The sequence below is a fragment of the Cutaneotrichosporon oleaginosum genome, assembly GCF_008065305.1.
Source record: "Cutaneotrichosporon oleaginosum strain ATCC 20508 chromosome Unknown ATCC20508_contig04, whole genome shotgun sequence".
NCBI lineage: Eukaryota > Fungi > Basidiomycota > Tremellomycetes > Trichosporonales > Trichosporonaceae > Cutaneotrichosporon > Cutaneotrichosporon oleaginosum.
In genome coordinates, this window is record NW_027072173.1 from 2,416,236 (window position 1) to 2,435,335 (window position 19,100).

Below are 19,100 nucleotides of genomic sequence, written 5' to 3' on the forward strand. Positions count from 1 at the left end.
CGTTCTCTCTCTCTCGTCTCCTTCCATCTCCCTCCCTCTCCCAATTCCAACTCCCCTCCTCATCCCCCCACACGATACCAACCATGTCTGGCGAGATCGGTATCGCAAAGTACGTCCGCTCCTACCCTCTCTGTCCCGTCCCGCTCTCCGTCGACTCGCACTGACCACCTCCAGCTTGCCCAACCAGGTCCGTCCTCGTCATCGACGCGCATCGCACGCTGTCCAGCCCTCGGTTGTCTCTTAGACAGCGCGCGCGCGCGATGTCCGCTGGCTTCATCTTCAGAGCTCGCTGACATTGCAGAGGCACAAGATCGTCAACCAGCGCGGCGCGCACTTCACTATCATGGTGGTCGGTGAGTGGTCCGCGCGCGCTCCTCTCCTCTCCACGACCGTCAACCCCCTCGCTTTCTTTCGCTCACACTCCAGGCGAGTCGGGTCTTGGCAAGACAACCTTCATCAACACGCTGTTTGCGACCGAGATCTCGAACGCCCGCAACTACCGCCAGCGGTGAGTCTCCACACGCGCGCACAACGCTTCATCGACGTGTGTGATCGCTGATCTCAGCTTCGCCAAGCAGCTCGACAAGACCACTGAGGTCGACATCCTGCGTGCTGACCTCGAGGAGCGCGGCTTCAACATGCGCCTCACTGTCATTGACACCCCTGGCTTCGGAGACTACGTCAACAACCGCGACTCGTGGGCACCGATCGTCGAGTTTATCGACGACCAGCACGAGTCGTACATGCGTCAGGAGCAGCAGCCTATGCGTATTACCAAGCAGGACCTGCGTGTGCACGCTTGTCTCTACTTTATCCGTCCATCTGGCACCACGTGAGTTGCACCTAGCCCTCCGGCCGCAAACGGCAGCGAGATGGCAATGAACCAGGCGCAGCGACTAACATTCCAGGCTGAAGCCCCTCGACGTGGAGGTTATGAAGCGTCTCGGCACGCGCGTTAACCTCATCCCCGTTGTCGCCAAGGCCGACACCCTTACCCCCGAGGACCTGCTCTTCTTCAAGCAGCGCGTCCGTGAGGTTATCCACGCCCAGGGCATCAAGGTGTACACCCCGCCCATCGATGTCGACGACGACGCTGCCGCCGACAACGCGCGCCTCATGCAGGCTATCATGCCCTTCTCGGTTATTGGCTCGACCGACGACGTGCGCACCACCGACGGCCGTGTCGTCAAGGGCCGTCAGTACCTGTGGGGTGTGGCCGAGGTTGAGAACGAGGACCACTGCGACTTCAGAAAGCTCCGCTCGCTCCTCATCCGCACCTACATGTTGGACTTGATCTCGTCTACAGAGGAGACGCACTACGAGGCCTACCGCCTGCAGCAGATGGAGACGCGCAAGTTTGGCGAGCCCAAGGTTAAGAAGCTGGACAACCCCAAGTTCAAGGAGGAGGAGGAGGCGCTGCGCCGGCGTTTCACCGAGAACGTCAAGGTCGAAGAGGCCCGCTTCCGCCAGTGGGAGCAGCACCTTATCGCCGAGCGCGACCGCCTCAACAAGGACCTCGAGCAGGCCCACACGTCTATCAAGGCTCTCGAGTCGGAGATCGACAACATGGCCGCCTACCACCGCCAGGGCGGTACCGTTCGCCGCTAAAAACGGCGCACTCCCCACGATGTTCATGACCCCCTCACGCCGAAGAACCCGTTTTCACTCTTATCCCCCCTCTTTTTACGAAATGTGCCGCATAGCGGCCGCTAATACCGAGTCGAAAGCGGCCATAGTATCGTCGGATGATGTTATACCCTGTCGAGTGAAGAGGTGTGTGCGGCGTGTGGGTGTGTGCGATGCGTTTTGGTTGTTGGCGAGGGCTGAATGAGGCATGAGGTTGCGGGGTCAAGGGCGAAGTCTGTCAAGAAGCGGCATTCATGCCGAGTGCGCGATGAACAGCGAGAAGCATTGATCTGCATGACTAGGCGTACTGTATAGGCGAACTCGCTCGTGTCTGTCATGGACGTTGCCTGTAAAACCATACGGTTCCGGTCATGAACGCACCAGGCACACTATCCGTGTTTCTCGAATTCAGCTTCCATCCTGGTCATCCTCTCGCTGTCGACTCTGAATCCTTCTCCTCTCTTCCTTCCATCTATCCAACTCCCTTCCTCTCATCAAAACATGGCGCGTACACGGCCACGAGCCGCTGCGTCAAACCACGAACCAGAACGATGCTGCATTTGTCTCCTCCCCATGCGCGACCCCGCGCGCGCCGGATGCGCCCACACGTTCTGCGTACGTCCTCTCTCACCTCGCCTCTCCCTCTCGCACCTCGTGCCACTGGTCCTTGACCAGCACATCTTCAGACTCACTCACACCAGTTCACCTGTCTTGGCGTGTGGGCCGAGCACTCTCGCCGCTGCCCGCTCTGCAACGCCGACATGGGCGAGTACATTGAGCACGACCTCGACGAGCGTCAGCCGACCAAGGTAAGATGCGGGCCTCATGCTCGAAAGCTGACGGTAGTTCTTCCTCCAGCCTTTGGAAGAAGGTTTCACGCGCCGAGTGATCAGGCCTCCCTCCCCGCCAGCTCCCAGCGCAGGCCCCTCCTCCGGACCTTCTCTCACCATCGTTCGCCGCCGCGAGATCTATGCCTCTCAGCAGTGGGCACGACACGTCGGCGCCAACGAGTGGACGGGCTACCGCGTAGCGCTTACGCCGCATGATCTGCAGTCCGGAGCGGAGCGCGCTCGTGCCCTCACCTTCCTCGAGCGCGAGCTCCGGGTATGGGCGCCGCCCCACGATGTCCCGCACCTCGCGCGCCGGCTCGTCAAGATGTTTTCTGCTGTTGACCTGCGCTCCCCCGCCGCTGTCCACCTGCTGGAGCCGCTCGTTGGGGATACTTACCCCCACGCAGCCGAGCACCTGGTGCACGAACTCACCGCGTTTCTCCGCAGCCCGTTCTCGCTTGAAGAGTGGGACGATGTCGTCCAGTATGGAAAGGAGGAGTATGAGGAGGCAACGAGGGGAAGGTCGAGGTCTCGTTCGCGATCAGTGTCAGTAGACCGGTCGGGTCGCTCGATATCACGGGGAAGGATTTACTCGCCCGCGCCGTCTCGGTCAAGTTCTCGATCTCCATCGCGCGGTCGATCCCGCTCCGGGTCGCGGCCATCGTCACCAGGGCGCGGTCGAGGGTACGACTCGTTCCGCCCTCGTCTGCGCTCACGTTCGCGTTCTCGGTCACGATCGCCATCGTCCCCTCGTTCATCCCGGCGCTGGGACCAGGGTGACTCTTGGGTTGACCCCGAGTTCCGTAAGAGTAAACCGCAGCGCAAGGCGGTACCCGAGCGCGAGCGGCACGTCAAGCAGGTGCACGATAGCGGCCCGTCGCTGCTTAGTCGCGTCGCGCCTCCGCAGGCGTTCCAGCGCGCCGTGGCTGGTGCCGGTATAGAGATTCGTGGCGCGGCGGACCGGCGGCACAGTCTGCGGGAGCGTCTTGTTCGCGCCAAGGCCGAGGCCAAGGCTGAAGCTGAGAACAGCGGAGCGCCAGCTCCGCCGAATACCACCGAGGAGCCCACCTCGGAGCAGCCCGTAGAGGAAAACGGGCACGCTGTGGGCGGCGATCGTGCGGCCGAGCTTCGCGAGAAGCTACTTGCCGATCGCAAGAAGCGGCAGCTCCGCGAGCAGCTGCTGGCGAGAAAGCGGGCGCGCAGCGCGGTCGCTGCCGCCGCCGAGGACGTCAAGGCGCGCGCTTTGAACACGACTCCAATCAAAGGTGTGGCTAGCGTGTCGTCGGAGAAGAGAGCCGGGGCGCAGATGGACGGAGGGGGTACACCGTCAAAGGACGACAATGCCAAGGTGGGCGGCCCGGTACCCGGAGCTTCACCCGAGTCAGCGGTCAATGATCGCCAGTGAATTTAGACGTAAGACATCTCGTTAGACATCACTTTAGACGTAGTTGTAGACGTAGACAGCAGAGCGTGATGAAATGCGATGCAAGTTCTATGATGACTATGCCAACTTGGCGGCGGCTGACGCCTCCCTCGTCTGCCGGTACACTACAGTCCCGCGGGACACCACATGACTACCCTACACGCCTAACCTGCGCTTGGCATCCTCGTACACGATCCAGCTGACGCCGACGGCCGGCCCGACCTTGAGGATACTGGGCAGGAGGCCCTTGTAAAGACCGCGCCAGCCCTCGTTGCGCAATGTCTGGTGCAGCACATCCATGAAGCCCGTGTAGTGCTGCGGGTGGCCTGTACTCCCCGACGCCTGGAGTCGCGTCCGTAGCAAGTTGATGGGATACACGCTCGCGGCGCCGATGCTGCCGCTGAGCGCGCCGAACGAGAGTACGGCGTATACGGGCGGCTCGTCGACGTGGAAGCTGCGGCAATATGCCGTCTTGAGCGTCTCGTACGTGCCCATGTCGATGGCCGAGTAGGGGAACACGCCAATAAGGCCGAGCTGGAGTCAGTGTGGGCTTCCCAATGAGGTGAGGAGACTCGACTCACGCCGAGACCGCGGTAGAAGGGCCGGAACCCGCCCTCGCGCCACATGTAGTTGGCCGTCTGCTGGACGGAGCGCCAGCCCTTGCTGGGCCCAATGTTGGACTGGACGCGCGTCTTGAGCGTCTCGAGGCCGTAGATGGCGAGCTGCGACGTGATGCCGCCGATACCGCCGGCGATGAAGCGCGAGCTCGAGCTGATCTCGGCGGGGTCGTGTACGCCGTCCCAGTATTTTGCCAGGAAGCGCTTGCTCTGCTCGTAGCTGACAAACTTGATGGCGCTCTCCGGAAAGATCTTGATCACATTCAGCCCGTTGCCGACCCAGAAGGCGCGGATCCCCGCGCCCTCCTGGTAAATTGCGCGGACGGCAGTCATAAGGTTGTGCGCGGCGCGCCACGGCGTCGGCTTTCCGGGCGTCTGCGGGATGTTCATCGTCATGAGGTAGACCTTGAGACGGTCGAACGGGGCCGTGACGGAGCGCGAGACGCTGCCCGCTATCCCGCCGGCGAGGAGGAAGCGCCAGGCCTCATGCCGCGTCTCCGGCTCGTAGTAGTCCTCGTCTTCGTCGCCGAGCACGTCGAGCGTGTCCTCGAGATCGTCTTGCGGGTCGTCATGGTCGTGTGGTCGGAAAAAGCCCTGCGCCGTGCTGTGCTCCGGACCCCCTGGCGCTTTGGGGAACGACAAAATCGGGTCCCCGTCCATGTTGACGCGCGCGGCGCCGCGCCCATCGCTGAACCGCTTGTGTACCTGGTAAAACTTGTAAATCTCGAAGGGCGTCGCGCGGCGCGGAAGCAGCAACAGAAAGTCGCGAAACTCAGTGAACGTCACGTGTTCCTGATCAGGCGTGCCACTGAGGAGGCGGACGAGGTCCGACACAGCGTTCTGACTCAGCTCGACGCCCTGGTGCTCGAGCGCTGACCGCATCTCCTCGGCGTCGAGCACGCCGTCCCCGTTCCGGTCGAGCGCTTGGAACTCGTCCCACAGCTGCCGCTCCTGGTCCCAAAGGAATTTTCTGCTGTCAACACACACAAACAAATGCGCGCGCTCACCGGAACGCCTTCCACGACACGCCCTTCTGCGCGGCCTCGTACGGCTCGAGGTCGTCGGCGCCGCCCCACAGCCGCGCGTCCGGCCGGTCCTCGCCACACTGCTTGACCAGCTCCTCGGTGTACAGCGTGCGTAGGCGGTCAGCGCGCTCGGGGCTCAGGGTGTCGAGCGTGTCCTGCCCGGGGAGGCGCATGCGCTGCGCCTCCGTCGGGTGGTCGGGGTCGACGTCGGGCAGCTTGGGAAGCTGCGCCCAGATGGAGCGAAGCTTTGCTGCGCGCGCGGCGGCGCCTTCTGCGGCGCGAAAGTCGGCGAGGCTCCCGCGGTGCGGATACAGGTCCGCCCCAGGTGGTTCGCGCAGACTCGTCTCTTCTCCTTCTTCGCCAGAGGGCTGGAGTGGATAATGTGGGCGCCCATGGGGTGCGGAGGAGGGCTGGGGTTGTGTTGGATGGTGTGGGGGGGCCGAGGGTCCCGGCGGCGCCGGGCTCGGCGCGCTCATGTCGGAGCGCAAGATTTGCTTCGGCGCGGCGCTTGGGCGCCTTGGGCCGAGGAGGATGCGTTACTGCACGCGGGGAAGGGAGTGAGCGGCGGGGGATGTGTCAAGGCCGGAAAGAGCGGTGGTTGGAGCGAACGACGAAGGTGGAGATGGACGAGGAGTGAGCGAGCGAGGCTAGAGTTGTGGCAGACGAATGCAGAGTGGTTTGCGCGGAGCGGATGACGCGCCAGCGGTTACAGGGGTGGCGCGGATAAGACCCGGGTCACGGCCTCCACTACGGTGCAAGGTGTTTGTCGTGGTGTGGGCAGGAGAAGTGCAAGCAGAGTAGATAAGCTGAAGATGAGAAGATGGTAGACGAGAAACGACCGCAGAAGAGCAGAGAAATTGGAGTTGAGTGAAGTTGGCAAGAGTGAATTAGTGGTGTAGCGCTTTGTCTCCCATTCAGCTACCCCCCTTACTCTCATCGAGGAGGGTGATCCGTGACTGACCTTGACAAGCTCGGCGGTGACTACCGTGCGCATGCATTCCATTCTGCTCGCCCAGTCAGCAAATAACGAGACCAAGACCAATCGCCACGAAGCCAATGAATCGCCTGAAACAGCAGTGTCGAGCACACGACCACAACGCATGTGTGCAAGGCTCATGCACTCCCCGCGCCACCACATGGACCTCCAGCGGCCCCGATACATGCGTACGCTGCGGGAGAACACAGACGCTTGAGAAGTAGAGGCCTGGTGCTCGTGGACGGCCGATGGCAGTTGCGGATCGCATTACGTCTCTTCCGCGGGCATGGGGGAGTCGCTCAGTCTCAAGAACCAAGAGCGCCTTCCTGTGGACGGATAACCCGCAGCGAAGCGCCGAATGCGTCGGGCTTCGGATAGGTGATAGCTGTTCTCATGATGTCCAGAAACATGTCCGGGAGACAGTTGCGTACCATGCTTTGAAGAGTTGGGTGTCAGCATGAGTATGCATGACTCGGAGCATCAAGCACAAGCAGTCCAAGAGGTGGAGCAGTCGGGTGGAGGTCGGTTATCACGTGACCTCGCCTCCGTTCCGTGTGCCACGCCAAAACGCCGCGGGAATTGGACGCGAGTTTTGAACACTCGGGGGAGTACAGGTGGTCGTACGCTCGCCGTCTGTGGAAATCGTCAACCAGCAAGACTAGTCGAGATGGGCGCCTACAAGTGAGTAGCAGCGAGCACCGCGACGCTCCCAGCGACCACAGCGACGCCTCCGCTCTCGCCCACGCACACGCCGCTGATAGTTCAGGTACCTTACGGAGCTCTACACCAAGAAGCAGTCGGACGTCCTCCAGTTCGTCGCCCGTGTGCGCTGCTGGGAGTACCGTCAGCTCGCGGTCATCCACCGCGCGACTCGCCCCTCGCGCCCCGACAAGGCGCGCCGTCTCGGCTACAAGGCCAAGCAGGGCTACGTGATCTACCGTGTCCGTGTCCGCCGTGGCAACCGCAAAAAGCCCGCTCCCAAGGGTGCCACCTACGGCAAGCCCGTCCGCCAGGGTGTCAACCACCTCAAGTACCAGCGTGGCCTGAAGACCACCGCTGAGGAGCGTGTCGGCCGTCGCTGCGGCAACCTCCGCGTCCTCAACTCGTACGAGGTCGCTGCCGACGGTGTCTACAAGTTCTACGTGAGTGTCCGAAAGTTTACCGACGGGAGCCAAGGTGCCAAGGCAGCGAGGGAAGGCAGAGAATGAATGAGAAGAGCTCGCAGAACAGCCCGCTGACAACGCAGGAGGTCATCCTCGTCGACCCCTCGCACAAGGCGATCCGCCGCGACGCCCGCATCAACTGGATCTGCAACCCCGTCCACAAGCACCGCGAGGCTCGTGGCCTTACCTCGGAGGGCAAGAAGAACCGTGGTCTCGGCAAGGGCTCCAAGTTCAACCACACCCCCCAGGCGGCCACCTGGCGCAAGCACAACACGCTTTCGCTCCGCCGCTACCGGTAAGCGGCTCGTTAGCGTCTGGGCGCCCGCGGCCTGGACGTGCGAACGCTTGTACGAGGAGGGTGATTTGGGGACTACGGTCTTCCGTGAGGGATGCATTCTGTACATCCGACGCAGCTTGGGAGTTTGGGTGGCATGTCTGGAGTGAAAGTGTGGGTGATCACGAAGCCGGCGGAGAACACGGAAGAGACGGCCGTAGACTCCCACCCAGGGGAGGAGGAGGAATCGTTAGCTGCGCTGGTGTACGGTGCAGCAGTTCGTGAGAAAGCATTGGGGTTGGGCTGAGCCTCTTACATCTGCGTCAGAACGAGGTGCCGGAACGATGGGAGGTTCGGCTCAAATTGCCACCCAGCAGCCCAGCAAGCGAAGGCCAGCAGCTCGACATGCAACATGCCGCAGGAGATTTCTGGTAATCAGGCGATCGGCGACCCATACGGAGCCACATACGGCCCATCAGCCTTGATGAACTTCCTCGATCCAGCTTCAACAACACACGCTCGGCTCGTTGTGACCGTTTGTGCTCCTCGTGGATCACGCGCGCTCTACCTTCCACACATCCGCTATGCATTGTGGGTCTCGAGAACATTGGGTTGACTGGGGCTACACTCGATTCCAGGCACGGAGCGATCGCAACTGTCGGCGATAAGTCACATGACCTTGCGGGACCAATTCGCGTGGCCTTGCAGTCCCACCGTAGCTGTCCCTGCCTGGGCTGGTGCTCGAGGCAGCTCAGCTCGTCGACGTCCGCTCCAACCTTCAACACCCCGACTACCCAAAAATGCCTCCCAAGTTCGACCCCTCCGAGGTTAAGGTGGGTGCGACGAGGCGGCGCGAGCGGACGCAGCGCCGCGGCGCGGCGCTGGATCGAGCGCTGGTCCGGACGCGCTGCGCGCCGTGTGCGCCGAGTTGGAAGAATTTGGGACGCCGTGCTGACGCTTGCTTCTACCGATTGTGCGCACTCGATTATCCCCTCCCCTACCGTCATTGTCTCTCGCTCCCCGCTGCTCCCGACGCGCAAATACGCGAATTCGCTGTGATCCGCCCATCAGATCATCTACCTCCGTGCCGTCGGTGGTGAGGTTGGTGCCTCTTCGGCGCTTGCCCCCAAGATCGGTCCTCTTGGTCTCGTGAGTCGGCGCGCTCCAGCGGCGCTGCCCTGGTGCCGAGCTAGCGAGGAGGCGGACGCAGGGAAGCAGGGAACCACACTGACGTGCAGTCGCCCAAGAAAGTCGGAGAGGACATCGCCAAGGCAACCGGCGACTGGAAGGGTCTCCGCGTGACCGTCCAGCTCACGATCCAGAACCGTCAGGCTGCGGTTTCGGTCGTCCCCTCGGCTTCGTCGCTCGTCATCAAGGCGCTCAAGGAGCCCCCTCGTGACCGCAAGAAGGAGAAGAACATTATCCACTCGGGTAACATTCCCCTTGACGAGATCTACAACGTGAGTGGGCTGCGACCGCGAGCATGCGAACCAGGCGGTGCAATATGGACGGAGGCTAGGCTGCTGAGGCGCGAGATGGGGTGGAACAACTTTTTCACCGCGCGAGAACCTTCCTCCTGACGCACCGTCCCGTCCCTCGAATTGCTGTCTCCTTTGATCCCCACTGACGCCAGATCGCCCGCAAGATGGCCCACAAGTCGATGGCCAAGGACCTTGCCGGTGGCGTCAAGGAGATCCTCGGGACGGCCCAGTCCGTCGGCTGCACCGTCGACGGCCGCCCGCCCCACGACGTCATCGAGGCTATCGACGACGGCGAGATCGTCGTTCCCGACGAGTAGATGTGCTCTCGGCGGGAGAGCGTGTACGGTTAGTCGGGCATGCATGAGGCTTCTCTACGGCTGGGGCAGCGGCGGAGCCCCGTGGGTTTTCGCAGGAGTAGGACTGGTCGTGCGCGGGCGAGGTTGGCCAAGAGCGTCAGCGAGAGAGGAAGGCAGAAGTGTCGGTGTGGGCGGATGAGGCTGCAGAGCCCCGCTGAATCGCGATGGGACTCCAAGCGCCGCGCGAGGTGCACCCGCAGTTGCGACCATGTCAGACATACAGGCTCACACACTGCTGAATCTCATCCGTTACAAAGCTAGAGAGCTACTGCCCCCATGTGTCATCATCTACGGGCCCTCGTACCGCTCGAGACGCGTCTGTTGTCAGCTTGTCCCCGTCGGATGTCCTAATAACGCTCACCTTGCCCGCGAAAGGCGGCTGGCCGCTGGCGATGCGCTCGCCGGCTACCAGCGCAGTCCAGTCGTAGTCCTCGCCGCCGACAGCCCGCGCCGTCGTCAGATGCTGGTGCGCCTGACGTCAATAACAATCATGGAGCAGGCGAGTCTTCAAGCCTCAAGGTACTCACCACATCAATCGTCGGCATTGGCACGTTGTGAGTATCGGCAAGCTGCCGGATGTGCTTGGCATCCGCAAGCCCACCCGCGACAGTGAAGCCGCCGGTCGCGTCAAACTTGTTGTTGCGGATCCGCTCGGCGTAGCGCAACAGGCTGGCACTCCCGTGCTGCTCACGAATGAGCTCGACGAGCTGGGCGCTGCCTGCGCCAGCCGCCTCGCAGAGAGTGAAGGCTTCACTCATGAGTTCGACGAAGCCCAGCTCGAGAGCATTTCCGACGAGCTTGAACGACAGGGCGCGCTCGACGTTGGCGCCCATGTCCATGACCTTCTTGCCGATGCCGGGGCACAGAGTGTGCGCCACGACCTTCTTGGCGTAGTAGTCGCCGGCGATGGCGAGGACAAGGTCGGCGCGCTCAGCGGCGCGCGGCACGCCGAAGACGGGGCACGCAATGAAGCTGCGCCCAGTCTTGGATGAAGCGCGGCGCTCGAGCTCGCCTGCTAGCGTGGGGTATGTGGTGGACATGTCGACGTACGTCGTGTCGCGCTGCGACTCGGCGGCGAATAGCACAGCGTACACCTCCTTGACGGCCGCGTCGTCCTTGAGGCTAGTGACGACAACGTCCGCTCTGATGTCAGTGTCTGACGGGCGGCCGGGGCGCACTCCTTGACGATGTCCTTGAGATCCTTCATGACGACAAAGGTGCTGTCGTGCACCTCGCGCTCGCTCGCCCACGACTTGAAGGCCTCGACGCGGTCCGGGTTGCGGTTCCACACGATCAGCGGGGGGCAGTTGTGCGTCGTGAGCGTGCGCGCAAGATTGGTCGCCATGCGCTTGCCCATCTCGCCGAGGCCAAGGAAGGCCCATCGCTTGCCGCGCAGCGACGGCGTCACGGGTCTGGCTGTCAGTGAATTGAAAGCGTCGGAGGGATGGAAGAGGAGGTGACTTGACTCACCTCGAGAAGGGGATGGGAGGCGCGTCGGGCGGCGCGGGGGTGGAGAGAGAGCGCTGCATGGATGTCATGATGGTTAGAGGATCAGAACGAGGTGAGTGCGGAAGGGAGATGAGTAAAAGACGCCCATATTACAGTAGCATTGGGGCGGCTGGGGGATGGGAAGAGACCATCGATGCCGATGACGTCGCTTGCCGCATTTAAACCGAGACTGTTTGCCACGTGGACATGCCGCCTCGCGCGCCGCCCTGGGGCCCAAATAGTCCTGTGCCGACGACGCGACTGCGATCTCTTGCATTGTTGACCCCCAGAACTCCCGACCTCTCTCTCTCTTTCATTCACACTCTTCACTGACAATGAGCACGGCACCAGCACGCGCCGCGCCACCACCCCCGCCCACCGAGAACGGAGACGGCGCCTCGCCTCGTGAGTCCGCATGCCGCTGTCCCACAGCGCACGGTCCCTGCCAGCGCATCGCCGGGACTTGCCACCGACCGACACCCACTGATGCCAGGGGAGCGTCTCTTCGCAGCCGCTAAGACGGACAACGAGGACCTGCTGCTGAGCGCACTCGATCAGCTCTTGAGCGTCAACGCTCAGGACGGGTAAGCCCAAGTTTGAGCTCGCTGACGACTCCACAGTCTCGGCAACACTGGTGAGCTGACCTTCCCTCTCCTTCCTTCCTCGGCACTGAGCTGACCCCAGCTCTTCACTACGCGTGCGTCCGCTCTACCACTGGACGCTGTAGCTGATTGCAGCGTCATCCACGGCTCCACGGACGTGTTGGAGCACATCGTTGACCACGACTCTTGTGAACCCGACATCCCTAATAACCTCGACGGCGAAACCCCTCTGCACATCGCAGTACGGCAGCGCTGGGAGGACCAGCCGGGCGTGCGGTTGTATATTGGTGCGTCAAGCAGCGTCTCCTGCAGCGTCTCGGGCCAGCTAACACCAGTGGGCACGCTCCTCGAGGGCGGCGCGAACATGCTGTGCGTCTCGCGTAGGTGCGGATATTGAGCTGACGGCAGCATAAAGAATCGCCACGGCGAGCGCCCCATCGACCTTCTTCCTCCGTACCGTGAGGGCGCGGACCCTAACTCGGACGATGAGAAGGTCCGCGCAATGATCCGGCGCGCGCAGGCTGAGGCGCAGCTTGGGGCTGATGAGGACATCGCCAGGGGTGAGCTGAATACATGCTGGCACGGCTAATAACGCAGACTACGACGACGACGACATGTACGACCCCAACGATGTTGCGTCCGACTCGGATTAGAGATGTGCTTAGACGAATGTGAAGGTGGAGTACAGTGGTTGGGGCATAGGACTCGAGAGCAAGGAGGGAGAGGGCGTGAGGTTGTGGAAGGTTACGGAGAAGTGCGTGGGCTGGCGCATGCCAGTAACCCGTGTGGTAGTAACACATAAGGCGTCTGCGCGTCTGGTTGCATTGTTGAGCGGCATGAGTTGGCTGATACTTGGTTGCTTGGTCGATGGTCGAACGGTGCGATGCGGGGTTGCATGTCATTACTGGCCACTCGTGATGTCGTGATCCCATGAGGGTACTGTACGGACATCTAGATACTTGTACTGTTCAGCAGACCAACACTGACGGCGCAGTGATGAATGATGAGCATTGTGATTGTACAGTAGATCGGAGGTTGAAACGCGTGGCGTCTGAGCAGCTGCGGATTCAAGCCATTCCCACCCACCCATGCATGCCAGCGCTGTTGTGTGGGCATGTGTGGGAAGAGGCGCCAGCTTCATGGACGGCACGCGAGCATGGACTGTGTGGTACGTGACACATGATACACGAAACGCAGCGTCACAAGACATGACAATGAAAGGGAGATGCATGCATGTAGAGTATGCTGTGGAGGGGATGTAATGGATGTGATGAGTACAACATCAACAAGAGCTCGGCGAGATGTCTAATTCAGCTCGGGCGGCAAATACGGCTGGCCCCCCGCCCAGAACGCCGCTGCCCCACTGCCTCACGGCGGGGGTATATAATACCCCAACCACCAAACACCCTTCACTCATCCCCCGTCGCAGTGGGTTTTGCCATCACCCACTCTTCTCACACCACCCACTCCTCACCCGTCGCCACCGCTTCCTCCATCCATCCCATCCATCCCATCCGCTTCATCCACGCCATCCACCATCTTCTCCCTACGCATACAGCAGTCCTCCCAGTGATACCCACGGCCCACGCTCTGCCGGTGTGTCGAAAAGCGATTTCACCAGTCGCCACCCAACGCCCGTCATCCCTTCCCACCCCGCCTTCCCACCTTCTCTCCGCCGCACCACTCACTTCCTCCCCACCCTTTCGTTCATCACCCCTCCCTCGGCGACAACCCTCCCCCCCCCCTCGTCCTGCGTTGCACTAGCAGCCCCGCTTGCCGCGTCCATCGCGTATCCTTTTCACCATGTCCAACCTCGCGGTGCCCAATTCTGCCGCCGACGCCTCGTCTGACTCGGTCAGCAGGAATGGGGCACCCATCCGCCCCCCCGCCAGTGTGCCAGAGATCACCGCGGTGCAGGGCCTCGTGCCCGTGCTTCAGTAGGTATTCCACTTCTGTGCAACAGGAGGCGGGATGTTTACTCTCAGGAACATTGTCGCGACGGTCAACCTAGAGTGTCGGCTGGACCTCAAGACCATTGCGCTGCACGCGCGTAATGCGGAGTACAACCCGAAGGTGAGTAGCTGGTGGATCGGTTGATTGCGAAGGTGTCTGCGTCTGCGTCTTTGCATAAGAGCTCTTTGGAGGGTGACATGTCTGTTCATGCTTCTCGCCGGAACCCCTCTTCGGCCACGACCGTCTCTGCTCTCTGGCTGGCCCCCATTCTCTTCCGCCGACTTCTGCTAACAGCTAGCGTTTCGCTGCCGTCGTGATGCGCATCCGCGACCCGAAGACGACCGCCCTGATCTTCGCATCAGGCAAGATGGTGGTGACTGGCGCCAAGTCTGAGGACGACAGCCGCCTGGCCTCGCGCAAATACGCGCGCATCATCCAGAAGCTGGGCTTCGACGCCAAGTTTGCAGAGTTCAAGATTCAGAACATTGTTGGCTCTTGCGACGTCAAGTTCCCCATCCGTTTGGAGGGCCTGGCCTTCTCCCACGGCGCTTTCAGCTCGTACGAGCCAGAGCTCTTCCCCGGCCTCATCTACCGCATGATCAAGCCCAAGGTCGTGCTGCTCATCTTCGTCTCGGGCAAGATTGTGCTCACGGGCGCCAAAGTCCGTGAGGAGATCTACATGGCCTTCAACCAGATCTACTCGGTCCTGGTCGGTGAGTTTGCGCGTCGCATTCACCACCTCTGGGTCCCACTAACCTCAGAATTCCGCAAGGAGTCGTAGAAAGACGGTTAGAAGTCTAGACCCACACCACCCCATATATCATCGCCGCCAGCACCACCTGTCGACCCGCCCCTCCCAGCATCCGCATCGCTCCAAGCGCCGCCGGCCTTGGCTCCACTCGTCGTTTTCCTATTTTTTTTTTACTGGTCTTTGAAATTGCGCTGGCATGAGTCGTGTCTGTACCATGTCATGCATCTATACATGTACGGGGTGCGCGCGGCAGGGCGTGTAGACTGGCCTGGGAGATGAAGTTGCACGGACAGTTTCTTCATATAGGTATCTGACTCGTCCCCATTGTCACCACTGCTCCCCTTCACAAATCCCATTAACTAAGCGTATAGTATAACATGGCGCGTACAACTGCTACATGATGACACACCCGCACCCGCCCGTCTTAATGTCGTCCTCGTCTCTGCGCTTGCGCCCATGCTTTGAGCGCGAGCTCTTGGGGCTCTGCGGCGCCGCGACCTCCATCGGCCGCGGGAAGTGGTGCGCGCCTTTGGCGTGCCCGCCCTGCCCGCCCTGCCCTCCATGCGCTGGCCTCTGGGTCGGCGGCGGGCCCGCGAACGGCTGCTGCACCGGCTGCGGGGACGACTGTGGACTTCTCCCCGCGGCTCTGGGCGGCCGCGTCGGCGTCGGCGCCGGCTGTAGCTGCGAGGGCGGGTTGCGGAGCGGCGCCATCTCGATGCTCTCCTCTTTGCCGTCTCGCTTCGGCGCGCCAAAGTCGTCTACGGCCCACTGCGCGCCTGCGGCCGCGCGGTTCGCCGCAAAGTCGTCCTCGGACAGACCCTCTCTCGGGCGCTGGCGCTCCCAGCGTATTGGCGTGCCCTCTTTGTCCCACTCGACGGCGAGGAGGTCGTCTTCGTGCGGCGTGGAGCCCAAGCTGTTGGATCCCAGGCTGTAGCTCGCGCTGTGGCTGTACTTGTGTCCGTGTTCGAGACTGTGGCCATTTTGCGAGACGGTGATGCCTGTCTTGCGCGCCACGGTGGGAAGCACGACATCGTCCCAGTCGGCGCCTTTTGGCGGCGTGAATGTCGTTTCTGGTGGGACGAAATGGGCAGCTATGCCGAGCTTGGATTGTGATTGTGTTGGAGGTGATGGGTTTGTGCGGTTCGACATGCTGTTGGACCGCGTGTTCGTCGACGAACGCGTGCCCGCTCGCCGCCCTGCAGGTGGAGTGGATAGGGTCGGTGTGTTGCGTCGTATAGCTGCTGCCTGCGCCAGCTGCGCCGTGTCACTTCCATGTCTCCTACGCGGCATGCTTTTCGACCGCCCCTCGGGCGAGGTCGAGTATGATGCAGCACGCCCAAGCCCATCCTTACCCCGGGGAGTCACCGTTGCAGAATTAGGTGTCAGTGGCACGGAGCCTGCGCGAGGCTTGGTGCCCTTACGTGCGGTAGAGGTGCCGGCGGCACCATTGGTGGCACTTGCACCGTTCGCGACGCCGTTCGGCAACGACGGGCGTGTGCGCTGCTTGGGCGGGCGGATTTTGGAGACTGGCGCGCTGACAGACGCGGGCCCAATACTAGAAGGCGGCGTCGATCCTGGAGTTACGTTCGCGAATGTTGCCGAGTTGGGAGTGCGCGGCGCTGGCAACGCGCTCACAAATCGCTCATGTGCACGGACCTCGAGCTCGTCTTCAATCTCGGCTAGGGCTGCGTCGAGATCGACGCGGAAAGGTGGAAGTTCATCCGCTAGGCGCTCAGCGCCGTCGGGAAAGTCTGGAGAAGGAGAGCGCGGCGACGAGCGAACGCGCGTCTTTAAAATGGGAATGCCACTCGAACTGCCCGGGAGGCGGACGGCCTCTGGAGCGCGCGTGCTCACGGACATGTCGGCGGTGTATGGAGCGCCAGGGAAAGCTTGACGCGGGGGATTGGCACTAGCGAGGCCGGCCTCGAGGGCACGGGCGTGGTCGGCCAAAGGAAGAGGCGGCAGCGGAGGCGGAGACGGATCAGCCAGTATTTCTTGCGCCTCAACCGCCGACGCAGAGTACGCCCGTGGTCGCTGTGGGATACGGGAGCGGACAGCTCCTGCTGCTGCAAAAGTCGGCGTGGATGGGGTCGTGGGACGCGAACGGGAAGCCGAGGCGGCCTGCGGCGGCGGCGGCGGCGGGGGCTGGTTACGTGAATAGGTGCGCGCTCTGTGGTCGTATGGAGGGGTGGGAGTGCGGCTTGGCGACGGCTTGGCCTGGAAGGGGGAGTCTGGGCGCGATCGCAACTTTGTAGGCGATGATGGGCGCGATTTGGGCCGCGAAGGGGAGGGCGCGCGCGACTTTGACTTTGATGATGATGACGGCGCGCGCTTTAGTTGAACGGGGCGCGCAGGCGAATGCGATCGTTTGCGCGGGGACGGGGGTGGCGGCGGTTGGGGGCCGGCTACGATGAAACTTGGAAAGCTGGAGTAAGGACTGTGAGAGCCAGAGGCGTGACGCAAGGCCTGGTGGTATGCCTGTGTGTGTGGGAGTATGGGATCGTGGTCGTCGGACGATGGCGAGCGGGCTGTAGATGGAGAGACGGAACGCGAGCGTGGACGAGATGAGGCTGAGGAGAGCGGGGGTGTAGGGGACGTCGAGGCCGAGGCCGAGTCGTAGTGGCGCTCGGAGTGGGGCTGTGTTGGAGGGGGAACTGGTAGGGATTAGCTCTGCGCACGAGCTAGCGCGGGGATGTTTGGGAGATGTGGAGACGATGCGAGGAGGGGAATGGGATGGAGAGCGGGGGGGGGGGGGGGGGGTGAGATGTGAGATGGCGAGGGGAGTAGAGCAGGGGAGCGGGAGGGAGAGAGTAGTGGGTGGCGTTTGTGAAGATGACGGATGACGGATGATGACGGGTGAAACAAATGACGGTAATCCGTCAGAGACGAGATGACAAGAGTTGTGCGAACGTGCAAGATGCAACAACAATCTGAAGCTGGCGACGCAAGTACGCAAGATCTGTAACCTGACACTCGAGACAGCGTTTCGATAAACAGACGCAGCGATGCGTCGCAAGCCGCGCCGCTGGCTGCTGGCTAGCAAGCCGTTACCGGGTTGGCGGAAGGTTGAAAGCTGGCGGGTGCCAGCCAGGGGTTACCGACACGAGGGGCAATCCGACGGTCGCGTACGGTGGATGGCCAGAGACCGCGGGATCTGGACCCTTTCGCGGCGCCGCGCGCCATCAAGCAGCATGCAAGCCGCAGCATGGCGCCAGCTCCAGCTCGTCTGCGTTTGGCGTGGACTGTGCCTGGGCTGCGACAACGCCGCTGCCGTACACTGTCCGTCCAGTGGACCAGTGGACCAGTGGACCAGGATCGGTGGACCAGCATGGCCTCCAGCTGAGGCAGGCACATAATGTGGTGGACAAACTTCAGACTCTTCGACTCACCGGTACCACCAGGGCCGGCGTTCCGCTCGTCAAACAAGTGCTGCGGGTAGAGCATGGGCTTTGCGTTTGCGTTTGCGCGCGCGGGCGCGAGGGAAGGAGAAGGAGCGAACATGAGACCGCCGCCGCGCCAGTCGGACCCATGGGTCATGTGGGGCGGGGGGGGGGGGGGGGGGGGGGGGGGGGGGGCGAGGTTTAGGAGACTGTAGAGACAAGGCGGAGGGCGGGACAGAGGTCGAGGCCGAGATGAAGTGAGACGGAGGAGAGAGAGAGTTGAGGAGGAGGTGCAGGTTGAGAGGTTGAGAGATGATGGATGCGAGGCCGTTGTGCAGCGTGGGTGGGGGAGGGATGAGGGAGGAGGAAAGGTGCGTGGTGGGCGACAGAAGGCGTCGAGGGCAACGCACTGATCGCCTCGCATGCAGTAGATACTTGTACAGTAGTATCGTTCAAACTCATCCCCGGTCTCGTCTCATAAGCAGTGCATCTCCGTTTCCGTCGTCATGACATCCTCTGCCTTCTGCCCGGTCGAGATCGAGACCCCACAGTGCAGTGTGCTCGTCTGGTAATCCCAATCAGTACGACACTCACAGCGTGTCGCGTCGCGTCCACTCGGCTCAGCCGTGCAGCCGACACTCGCGACCCGCTCATATGTTAGGCATTCAGTTCAACCTTGGCGACATCTCATGCTCGATTCCTCAAGCTGTCCTAATCATCAACCTAGCCATCCTGCATCCTGCGTCGATGCGTCTCTCTCAATGCCTCGATCGCGTGCGGGTCGCGACTTGGTGCCTATTTAGGAGGTTGATCCAACTTTCCATCCATTGCAAGTTTAGAATGTCTCCCTCGCGCCTCGCGCCTTTCCCCCGCCAAGACATCCCCATCCAGCAAGTATTAGTCTCCAAGAGGCCAGACATCCAGTAAACTGTCCATGCATACAATTCGGCAAATGTTCGTGCCAAAGGATCGTAAACGCTAGCATGTCGCCAGTCGCCAAGTGACAGTGACCGATGACTTGCCAGGAGTGGGAGGCGAGGAGGAGTGGAAGAGGGGACGGGACGGGAGGAAGGGAGCTAGCTAGTGTAAACCGACACCGGACTCTTTAACAAGTCCAACTTGGATCACGCGTTACCCAGGGCGCAAACAGAGGGA

At 62.0% G+C, this 19,100-nt stretch overlaps 7 protein-coding genes across 7 annotated transcripts; 4 read left to right on the top strand and 3 right to left on the bottom strand.

The window, feature by feature from the left end:
• Positions 1-83: 83 nt before the first annotated feature.
• COLE_05405 (uncharacterized protein) lies at positions 84-1,608 on the top strand (the record flags this gene model as incomplete). Its single annotated transcript, XM_065626408.1, has 5 exons — positions 84-109; positions 286-353; positions 427-508; positions 566-832; positions 909-1,608. 5 exons carry the CDS (start codon positions 84-86, stop codon positions 1,606-1,608), a joined length of 1,143 nt encoding a protein of 380 aa, XP_065482349.1.
• Positions 1,609-2,127: 519 nt separating this feature from the next.
• COLE_05406 (uncharacterized protein) lies at positions 2,128-3,861 on the top strand (the record flags this gene model as incomplete). The annotated part of the gene is made up of 3 exons (XM_018421034.2): positions 2,128-2,241; positions 2,328-2,435; positions 2,473-3,861. The coding sequence occupies 3 exons, from the start codon at positions 2,128-2,130 to the stop codon at positions 3,859-3,861; spliced, it is 1,611 nt and encodes a 536-aa protein (XP_018275051.1).
• Positions 3,862-4,035: 174 nt separating this feature from the next.
• On the bottom strand, positions 4,036-5,997 carry COLE_05407 (uncharacterized protein; the record flags this gene model as incomplete). The annotated part of the gene is made up of 3 exons (XM_018424630.2): positions 4,036-4,413; positions 4,461-5,466; positions 5,504-5,997. 3 exons carry the CDS (start codon positions 5,995-5,997, stop codon positions 4,036-4,038), a joined length of 1,878 nt encoding a protein of 625 aa, XP_018275052.1.
• Positions 5,998-8,734: 2,737 nt separating this feature from the next.
• COLE_05408 (60S ribosomal protein uL11) lies at positions 8,735-9,732 on the top strand (the record flags this gene model as incomplete). Its single annotated transcript, XM_018421604.2, has 4 exons — positions 8,735-8,767; positions 9,006-9,083; positions 9,173-9,394; positions 9,568-9,732. The coding sequence occupies 4 exons, from the start codon at positions 8,735-8,737 to the stop codon at positions 9,730-9,732; spliced, it is 498 nt and encodes a 165-aa protein (XP_018275054.1).
• A 327-nt stretch (positions 9,733-10,059) lies between these two features.
• COLE_05409 (uncharacterized protein) lies at positions 10,060-11,309 on the bottom strand (the record flags this gene model as incomplete). The annotated part of the gene is made up of 5 exons (XM_018424632.2): positions 10,060-10,089; positions 10,133-10,243; positions 10,299-10,914; positions 10,950-11,183; positions 11,242-11,309. The coding sequence occupies 5 exons, from the start codon at positions 11,307-11,309 to the stop codon at positions 10,060-10,062; spliced, it is 1,059 nt and encodes a 352-aa protein (XP_018275055.1).
• A 2,523-nt stretch (positions 11,310-13,832) lies between these two features.
• Positions 13,833-14,595, top strand: COLE_05410 (uncharacterized protein; the record flags this gene model as incomplete). Its single annotated transcript, XM_018424633.2, has 2 exons — positions 13,833-13,934; positions 14,113-14,595. The coding sequence occupies 2 exons, from the start codon at positions 13,833-13,835 to the stop codon at positions 14,593-14,595; spliced, it is 585 nt and encodes a 194-aa protein (XP_018275057.1).
• Positions 14,596-14,958: 363 nt separating this feature from the next.
• On the bottom strand, positions 14,959-18,102 carry COLE_05411 (uncharacterized protein; the record flags this gene model as incomplete). Its single annotated transcript, XM_018427061.2, has 2 exons — positions 14,959-17,219; positions 17,955-18,102. The coding sequence occupies 2 exons, from the start codon at positions 18,100-18,102 to the stop codon at positions 14,959-14,961; spliced, it is 2,409 nt and encodes an 802-aa protein (XP_018275058.1).
• Positions 18,103-19,100: the final 998 nt, after the last annotated feature.